General features: G+C 51.5%; 1 protein-coding gene across 1 annotated transcript in view; it reads left to right on the top strand.

Moving 5' to 3' along the window:
• UBE3B (ubiquitin protein ligase E3B) overlaps positions 1-9,830 on the top strand; it is a 53,388-nt gene that overhangs the window by 40,883 nt on the left and 2,675 nt on the right. The window contains exons 19-23 of the mRNA XM_007954997.1: positions 1,450-1,587; positions 1,918-1,983; positions 4,540-4,598; positions 7,338-7,520; positions 7,937-8,048. Coding sequence (XP_007953188.1) covers positions 1,450-1,587; positions 1,918-1,983; positions 4,540-4,598; positions 7,338-7,520; positions 7,937-8,048 — 558 coding nt within the window. The remainder of the gene's footprint in view (positions 1-1,449; positions 1,588-1,917; positions 1,984-4,539; positions 4,599-7,337; positions 7,521-7,936; positions 8,049-9,830) is intronic.

Genomic DNA, 9,830 nt, shown 5'->3' with positions numbered 1-9,830 from the left:
AACAACAACAACAACAACAGGCCCTGTGGGAGCTCTGGTAATAGACACAGTGGTTAAGGCATCCAGCTGCTAACCAAAAGGTTGGAGGTTCAAACCTGTCAACCGCTCACAGGAGAAAGATGGGGCAGTCTGCCTCCATAAAGATTTACAGCCTTGGAACCCTATGGGAAGGGGAGGAAACACTGCAAAAATAAAAATAAAATAAAGATTTACAGCCTTGGAAGCTCTATGGGGCAGTTCTATTCTGCCCTGTAGGGTCACTGTGAGTTGGAATCAACTCGATGGCAGTGGGTTTTGGCTTGGTGGACCCTGTGCAGAGTCCCTGGGAGGCACAAATGATGAAACACTTGACTGCTAGCTGAAAGGTGGGCGGTTTAAACCCACCAAGAGACACGTCAGAAGAAAGACCTGGCAATTTGCTTCCAAAAGGTCACAGCCTTGAAAACCCTGTGGAGCACAGTTCTGCTCTGAAACCCTTAGGGTCACCAAGGGCAGAACTGACTCAGAAGGAGCTAGGTCTTTTGTGGGGTTGGGCCCCATGTGAGGAGCAGCATGCGTTGGTTCATCTGACCCTCTGCCAGGCAGCCGTCGGGTGTGACTGACTGTGCCTCCGAAATCTCTGCATCCCCGCCCTCCTCTCCATGCCCACCCTCCTCTCCATGCCCACCCTCCTCTCCATCCCCATGCGCTGCCTTGGTGCTCGCGGCCTCACATACCGGCTTTCTGGCTAGCCTTCTGACTTCCTGTCTTCCTCCCTCCACCCTACTCCCCACATAAAGTACAGATCTGTTGCTTCTCTACTTAGAGCCTTCAGGGTAGAATCGAGGCTCCAGTGAGGCCCAGCCTGACCTGGCCCTGCCTGCCTCCCTGGCGTCATCATTGGCCTCTCGCCCTCACACTACTATAGGCCATCCTTGAGGCCTGGGCCTCAACATGCCCTATTCCTGCAGGGCTGGTTGAGGTATCTCTTTCTCCTGGAAGCTCTCCCTGCCTACACTGGGGTGCGAGGCCTCCTCTGCTCCCCTGGCACCCTGCACGTGCCTGAGGCCTATACCCACCACCCACCATTGCACCATGAGCCTGCAGGGTCAGGTGCTGTGTTCAGGCTTCACTTTCATGGCTTCACTGAATCTTCACCGAGAAACGGGCTTGTCCACATTTCCAGGTGAGAAAGTGAATGCATGGTCAAGGCCCCACCCAGGGTCACCTGGCCTAGCAGTAGCCGGGCTGGCTTTGGTCCCTGAGCTCTAAAAGGGGTGCCTTATCCACTCTGCTGTCATGTCCCCAGGGGGCACTTGGCTGTGTTTGTTCAATGATGGGGAGCGATCGTCCTCCAGATTGGAAACGTAGGCAGGCCTGGAGCTGCTACACTCTCTCAGGGCTACTCTGCAGGTCACAGAGTGCCATCCTAGATGGTGGGGTTGCAGGTGGTCGTGTCTCCCCTCACAGGGAATTGTGGTGGACGTGCCCTTCGCCTCCTTCTTCCTGAGCCAGCTGCTTGGGCACCACCACAGCGTCTTCTACAGCTCTGTGGACGAACTGCCTTCTCTGGACTCAGAGTTCTACAAAAACCTCACTTCCATTAAGGTCAGTGTGGAAGGTGGCTGGCCAAGCAGGCAGCTAGTAGGAACTCCTGCCAGGGTAGCTTTGCCCTGTCCGAGTGCTTTGGAATGAGCCTGCCTGCCCTCCCCAGTGTTGTGGTGAAGGACTGTCAGGCCACGTCTTCCACTGTGGGCTCCCTTTGAGGGCCACAGACCAAGTCTCCTTAATCAAGGGGATGAGTGGCCTTTGCCTATGCTTCAAGCTGTTAACCCCACCAAATGAGCACCACATGGGGGGAAGGGTTACATTCTTTAGTGTAATGTTTTTCACAGTGGCCTGTCAGCCTCACCCTTTTCCCCTTCTCTGTTGCATTAGCGCTATGACGGGGACATCGCTGACCTGGGTCTGACGCTGTCGTATGATGAAGACGTGATGGGTCAGGTCAGTCATCTCTGCCTAAGGGCTTCTCTCTCCATTGGCTTCCTGAGACCTGCCCAGGCTTGGGGTTTCCCTAGGAAATCCAAACAGTGAGGATCTGTCTGCCCTTCCTTTCCCCTCAGCCTTCCCCTCCTCTTGCCTCGTACCCCTTTCCTTCCCAGTTGACCTGCAGCTGCCTGCTCACCTATTGAAGAGTTCCCTACAGAGACCCTGCTTTGCTTCTCTGCCATCTTAGCGTAGTTCCTGATGCAGGCCCTAATTTCCCATTTGTAACATTGCTTCTCGTTACCATGGTGAGGATTGGTTGTTACAAACGGATAATTAGGACTTAAAGAGGGGAAAGAAGCCACCCGAGGAGAGGTGCCTCTCGCAGAGTCCTGTGCGCATTCACGCTGGTCGTCCAGAGCAGGGCAGGACAGAGAGGCCCTTGGAGGTGTGGCTGCAGAGGCTGTCTTCGCAGAGGGCTTCCTCCAGGCTTTTCTCTGAAGTGTCCTCGCTCCCTCAGTCATGTCCCAGTGGAGGGCCGTCTGCCTGAGCCTGTGTGTGTGCATGGTCCCAGGGCTGCTCTGAGAAACCGCACCATGAGCTTAGCAGTGCAGAACCACTGTCACCTCAGGGACGTCACTCGGGCTCCCTGAGCCAGCTGTCCCCACCTCAACACTTCTGGGTTACTTGTCAGACCTAGGTCCTTGAGGGGACCGGTGTGACCAAACACTGTGTGTGCAGCTGGGAACTCCCTGCATGCAGTCCTCCCACTGAGGGACCATAGAGCAGCAGGGGTCCAGGGGCTCTGAGAACTCAGGAAAGAAACCCTAGTTGAGTTTTCACCTCCAGGTCCCCAGCTCCTGTGACCACAGGTCTCTTTCAAAGAAAGAAGAATGATACCTCACAGGGTCGTCCTGTGAGCACCGGTGCACCACAGGGCACTCAGGGTACTCCTGGAACACTTTGGGGATCGCTGGGCTGGATGCTTTGCTGGGGCCCTTCCAGCTGGAAAATCCTCTGGCCATACTGAGCTGTGATAGCTGCAGAGTGCCAGGTCTTTTTCTCTTCCTACGTCTCTTGAGTTACAGTGTATTATTAATAAGACTCCTATTGAAATAAGCTTGAAAAGTGTGCATCCTCTCATGTGCTCTTCTTTTGGGTGTAGCAGTGTTTCGTTCTGTCATACACAGGGTCATGATAGGTCAGAACCATCTGAACAGCACCAAGCAGCAACATTTCATGAGCATTTCAGTGCCACAGGCTGTTGTGCTGAGCACTCTGCACTCACTGTATCTTTTTCCTTCCTTTGTTTCTGTGGTAAAGATACATATAACAAAACAATTGCCTTTTTCAACACATCCTTGGATTTTTAGGTCAAACCTGCCCACATCATATTTGCCCACAGAAGTCGTCTTGAAATTTTTTTTTTTTTTTTTAATTGTGATCTGGGTGAAAATTTACAGAGCAAATTCACTTTCCATACAGTTCATATAAACTTTGTCTCATGACATTGACTACAATTTCCCACAATGCAACAGCTCTCTTTCCACTTCCTCCCCATAGTTAACTCTTCCCTGTGTCCATCCCTCCATGCACTTCTGCCTCCTGAGCTGTCTGCCTGGGCATAAACAGTCCTTCTTTCTCCCATGATTGTTCTCTCCAAGGAGTGTATCTACCTCAGGTAAACGTTCACCTCATATGCCTGTCTTTTGTTTGGCTGGAAGCCACAGGTGTGGGTTCAATTCCAGACCTGAAGAGCAGCTAGGGGCCGTAGTCTCAGCGTGTCTACCAGGCACTATCAGAGTGGTCTTGGAGTTGAGAGAAGCACTTGATTTTACAGAGCATTCAGATAACTAGTCCATCAGCTTTGGAGCTCTCTTCCCAACGTGCTTTTTAAAAATAAAATTATATTTTTTCCCCCAGAATATCAAAATAATGCAAGCTCCCAACAGAGAATTCAGCTGTAAGAGCATACAGGTGAACGTGAACACCACTTGCAACGCCAGTGCCCAGCTGGTGCCCCTGTTAACATATTGTTTGCGCCCTTCTAGGTTTTGCCCCTGGGCATGTATGTCATTTTCCTCCCAGGAAGTGATACCACACAATGTATACTGTTACCTGGTCTGCTCCCTCCACCTTTCCCATCATCTTTGTTAATAGCTGCACAACGTTCCAGTGTGTGGACATACCAGGGTTCCTTTATGCAACCTAATGTGTGCTAATAAAAGTCAGCATGTCCCCTTCCTGATGTCCTGCAGCCTTAATGCAAACATTCAAACAAAATCACGTGAGGTACCTCGATGTGTAAGATTGGCTTCTTGGGGAAAATGGTTGCCCCATACACACGCCGTCTGACCTCTGTCATTGCTGTGGACGCTCGTGTCAGGCTTGTCCCATACACACGCCGTCTGACCTCTGTCATTGCTGTGGGCAGTTGTGTCAGGCTTGTCCCATACACACGCCGTCTGACCTCTGTCGTTGCTGTGGACACTCGTGTCAGGCTCTTCATCTTCCAGAAGCTTTGTTTCCCCATTAAGATTCTCTCCAGTAATTACTCCCCGTCTTCTCCTTCAGCTTGTTTGCCACGAACTGGTTCCTGGAGGGAAGACCATTCCTGTTACAAATGAAAACAAGTGAGTATAGCAATTAGATTTTTAAGGTCACCACTTGAAAAGACTCCACTCTGGCTCTTGGGCCTTTTGCTGAGAATTTATTAAGATAGATTGAAGCAGAAGGAGGCCATAAATATCATAATGGAATTTCCTGGTTACAGTTCATAGGCAGAAATTGTACTGAATTCAATTTTCAGAATAAGAATTGACCATTTATTTTTGGCAGTTGCACATCTAAGGTCAGAGGCACTGGGCACTGTATTCGGGCTCATTTAATGATGCCCCTGGATGCAGGCAGATGGAGCCAGGGCCGCTCAGGCTTGCTGTCCTCGACATGGCACACAGGCAGAAGCACACCTTGGAGAGGCAGGCTGTTGTAGGGTGACAGCATGTGGCAGTTGTGTGGAACACAAGGGAAGGCCCAGCGACAACCTCATTTGTAGTCAACAAGGCCCTTAGTCGTGGGGAATCGAGACTGAGCCCAGCCACTGTCATCACAGATAACGGACTTCTGGGAACCTATTACAGATGCCACCCTTTTCACTCTAGAGTCAAAACCCTCCAAGACACTGTCCACCTGGCCCTCTTCTTACCTAATTAACCAACAGAGCCTGGCATGAGGAGTAGTTCCTGGCCATTTTGTCACCCTGTCTCCCTGTGGCCAGGCTCATCCGAGCATCTGAACTGTTCATCTGAGCATCACTGATGGGAAGCGAGAGCTCAGTCCTACCTGGGGAGTCATTGGGTCAGCCATACGTCACAGGCCACTTTTCTCAACCATCGCAGTCCTCAGGCCTCGGTCAGCCTGCATGCATGTGTTTCAGATTTCAGACTTTCAGAATAGTCAAGAGAATGGTCTGTTCTCATCATGATTAAAATATGCAGACTTTACCCCCTTGGCCACAGGGCACGAGTTTGAAAACCTAGAAGGGGCAATGAGCTCAGGTTGGAGGGGAGGCCAGCATCAGAGAGCAGAGGTGAATCCTGGTCCTGCCCACCCTGCTGCCTGGAGCCACTCTGAGGCTCTTCCCCAGGCTGTGACATGGGGCTGAGCCTGAGATGACACATGTAGGACCCCGACTGTGCTATCTGGCTCACAGAGGGGGCTAGTAAACAGGAGCAGAGATAGTCCCCATCACCAGATAAGTGGCATGTCACAGAGCCCTCCACCCTCAGGGAGACTGCATTTCGCCAGACACGCTGGCTGGAGGTGATAGCCAGAGCTGTGGGGGGGGCAGCCAGAGGAAGTAGGCTGGTGCAGGCTGTGTTCATGGGCGAGGTCCCTGGTCTGCCCTGAGACCTCCTGTGTGGAAACTCAACAAAGTCTTGCGTGTGCTTAGCATAACCTTCAAGGCCATGGCTGATTAACTCAACATGCTTGGTGACACCAGTTCCCCTCACGAGGGGTGTTATCTGGTCTTGCGCCTGCTGGGTGTTGGAGGGAAAGTTCTCGGGCTCGCTCACTCTTCTGACAAAATAGAGCAGTACTCCTAACCCAGTATACTAACCTGCTTCAGAGAGCACACGAGAAGAGTTAACAGCGATAGAAAAACTCGCATGTGTGTGCTACACATATGCTACTGGATCATAAAAAAATAAAAACGGGTGCTTCCCAGGTCAGTAACATAGCAGAGCATTTACGTGGAACCTGTGAGGCTTGTCCCCAGCCTTGGCTCTAGTTCTTCAGTCTCTGAATAAATGGTTCACTGAGAGACACCAGGGCTGGCGAGACTGCTGCAATGTATTTAACCTGTTCAAAGGGGCCAGTCATGGGTGACACTGTCATGTTCATACAAGCAGACCTCCAAGACCCGCAGCCAGCAATGGTTGTTATCAGTTGCTCTGACATCCCAGTTGAACTTAAATGAACTTAAACCCACCTGCCTTTGTGCAGGATGTCCTGCAGGTCCACCCTTTCCTGGCTATCAACTTACCCAGAAGGGCAAGGTTGGGAGTGACATTGCAAATGAAGCAATTTTCTCTCCACTTGAAAGCTGATGGGAGGCCTGGACTAGATCTGAATTGGTTTGGTCCAGAAGGATGAGATGAAAAAAGACTGCAAAAGCAGTCTTTGTACCCTTGGACCTGGAGCGTGTCTCACTCCAATTCTGGGTGCAGTGGGTGACCCTTGAGGTCAGGCTCTGGGTTGTAGGGTAATGTCTGAGGGACTTGGATGCATAGGGCTGGCACACTGACATTCCAGGGTGCTGTCATTGTTTCACTGTTGGCATCATTTGGGTGAAATGCTCTGGGACAAGGGGTATTGGTGTAAGACAGTTCACCCTTTATATGTATATGTGTATATATTTTTTCTTTTTTTCCCCCCCTTTTATTCCTTTTAACCTATCTAGCAGTTTTCCCTCTCCTTCCCTCCCATTCCTGGTAACCAGCAAAGAAAGTTTCCTTCCATATGTAAACTTTTCCTTGACTTTTTACAGTAGTAGGCTAATACAATATCTGCCTTTCCATGGTTGACTTATTTCACTCAGCAAGTTCGTCCATGTTATGCAGTGTTTTGATCATTCTGCGTTGTTTTAGTGTTGCACAGTATTCCATTGTGTGTATGTACCACGGTTTGGTTATCCATTCCTCTGTTGACAGGCACTTAGGTTGTTTCCATCTCTTGGCTGTTGTGAATAGGGCTGCGATGAACGTAGGGATGCGTATAGTTCGTCCTTTGTGAGTCTTCTCTCAGCTGACTGGTAACAGCCTGCTGTGCCCTCTTCACGTCCGTTGTTTTCTCTGCCTCATTAACAACAGAATCAGCTACATCCATTTGATGGCGCACTTTCGAATGCACACACAGATCAAAAACCAGACGGCTGCCCTCATTGGTGGGTTCCGTTCCATCATCAAACCTGAGTGGATCCGAATGTTCTCAACCCCCGAACTGCAGCGTCTCATCTCTGGGGACAATGCTGAGATTGACCTGGAAGATTTAAAGTAAGGGGACCGGGGAGGCAGATTCTTAGGCTGCCTAGAAAGCAAGCCGCCCTCAGACTGGGCTCTTTTAGGGCAGCTTCTTCAGCTGTCTGTCTCCCAGTATCCTCCTCCCCGTTCTGCTCACTCGAATTGCTTTCAGCCACTTGACTGAGAGAGAAGTGGAAGTGGGTCTTGAGGACTGCTAGGCTCCTGAAAGCTCAGCGTGGGCAGCTTCTGCTCCACAACAGCACGGCCAGCTCTTGACCTCTCCTACTGTTCAGCTTCCAGCGAGATGGGGGTGATTAAAGCTTGGGCTTGGGGCTATAAAGAGACGGGGTAGCGTCCCCAGGCCTGCCAGAGTTCAGGGTGCCCACGAGGCAAAACACGGTCCCTGCCGGTGGCAGTCGGTGAGCGCCCGCTGTCTGGCTCGTTTGCAGGAAGCACACGGTGTACTACGGCGGTTTCCATGGAAGCCACAGGGTCATCATCTGGCTGTGGGATATTCTGGCCTCCGACTTCACGCCTGACGAGAGAGCCATGTTTCTGAAGGTATTTTGTTTGTTTGTTTCTTGTGCCTGTGTTCATGCACATAGATACTCTTGTAAACCTAGGGCCAGCTGAGGAAATGATTTACGCTGGAAATAAATACAGGCACCAAGAGGACCATCTCTGTCATCAGCATAGCCTCCCCCACAGGCAGGCCTCATGGGAGGGCAAGCAGGAGCCGGAGAGGGGCTCGAGGGCAAAGCCCGAGTCAGATCAGCCCACCAGCCTGCTGTGCGCCCTCGCTGCAGAGACGGCCCTGGCGGGCTGGCGGGCTTAAGTGCTGCCTCCTTCCTCCGCCCCAGTGCTGTCCTTCCTGACACCTCTTTCCTTTGTTTTGTTTTGTTTACTGCCTTACAACCCTTTAAGTGATCTACGGTCTTCCTAACCAGGCCTACCTTTGTGCATCTTTCAGGCTGTTTTCTCATAAATGTAGAAACATGCACTTACAACACACACACACACACACGTATACATGTACGTGCACACATTTACACACACACAGTGTCCCAATGAAACACACAGTCGATGAGTGCAATGTGCAGGTGTGTTTTTGCAGGTTGAATGACTGCCAGTAACCACACCCCTGTTCCTTCATCAGTGTTCAAAGTGCCCCTCCAGTGGCACCACCTTATTTTGTAGTGCAGACATCACCAGGGTGTGAAGTATCTTATAGAGACACTATGTACGCATTATATAAGTGTGTGTTTTTGTAAAAATGGAATCATATCATTTTGCTACTTGCTTTTTCTCGAACAGTGTATTGTGAACATTTCACCATATTCTGGGCCAGATACAAGTGAATTGAAATATTTCCCTTTGGACATCTGTTTCTTGAACCTGGGTTCCTGTGACCTAGGTTGTAGAGGTGACGTGTTCACCGTCACCACCAGCTGAAATGGCAGCTGGTTTTCTGTCATCTTCATTGTCCTGAGGCAGCTTCATTCCCATTGAGAGGTCCTCAGTTCAGTCCCTCTGACAGAAATGTACTGATGGTCTGCAGTCTCAAGAGAGCCTGGTGGGCAGGCAGACGATTCTAGAGGTTGACTCTCGGGAGGACCAGCTCAATTGGGCCAGCAGTTTTGCCCCCCACAGGCAAACCAGTCTCTGCCGACTTGGCAAACAAAGCCTCCCACCTCTTCTAGAAAGAGAAGAGCCAGTGTCTCATGACTGCCCTCGTTACCCAGCACAGCAGGTGTTGGTGTCCTTGGACACCTCCACCAAGCCTGCAGTCCTTATCTCATGCCTGCCTGTCTCTGGAGCTGCAAACAGGACACGGAGCGGCTGGAGGAAGTTGAACCCTCATACGGGGATGCACGTGGCTGTGCTTTTGAGAATGCAATGATGGCAGTGCATCCAGAGGCTTCCCGCACCCTCCGTTCCGCCTCCTGCCCCGGGGAAAGTGCCCCTCCCCTCTGCCACCCCCCATGGTGGCGGGGCAGCAGGTCTGAGAGCACCCTGCATTGTGGTGTGCATAGGCCCTCCCAGGGCTACCAGGCCCTTTCTTGCAGCCCTACGCATTCCAGACGGCCGTGTGCACACCATCTCCTCCCTGATGCCACACCTGCAGCAGCCTTGCTCTCTGCCCTCAGGGTGGGAGCCCATCAGGCCCCACAGAAAGACGGGGACCCCGTGGCTGGGGCGGAGCAGCCAGTTCCTACCTCTGTGTGTCCCCCCCATCAGGCCTTACCCTCCTGCAGCGCCTGTTCAGCTAGCGCAAGTGCCAGACCACCCTTCTCCCCTCTCCCTTGGTCTCTTTATACTTTCCTCTTCCCTTTATCTTCCCCA

The sequence above is a fragment of the Orycteropus afer genome, unplaced genomic scaffold, assembly GCF_000298275.1.
Source record: "Orycteropus afer afer isolate SDZICR_OR568_19922 unplaced genomic scaffold, OryAfe1.0 scaffold00487, whole genome shotgun sequence".
NCBI lineage: Eukaryota > Metazoa > Chordata > Mammalia > Tubulidentata > Orycteropodidae > Orycteropus > Orycteropus afer.
The sequence above is the reverse complement of the archived record's forward strand: the minus strand, read 5'-3'. Positions and strand labels throughout refer to the sequence as shown.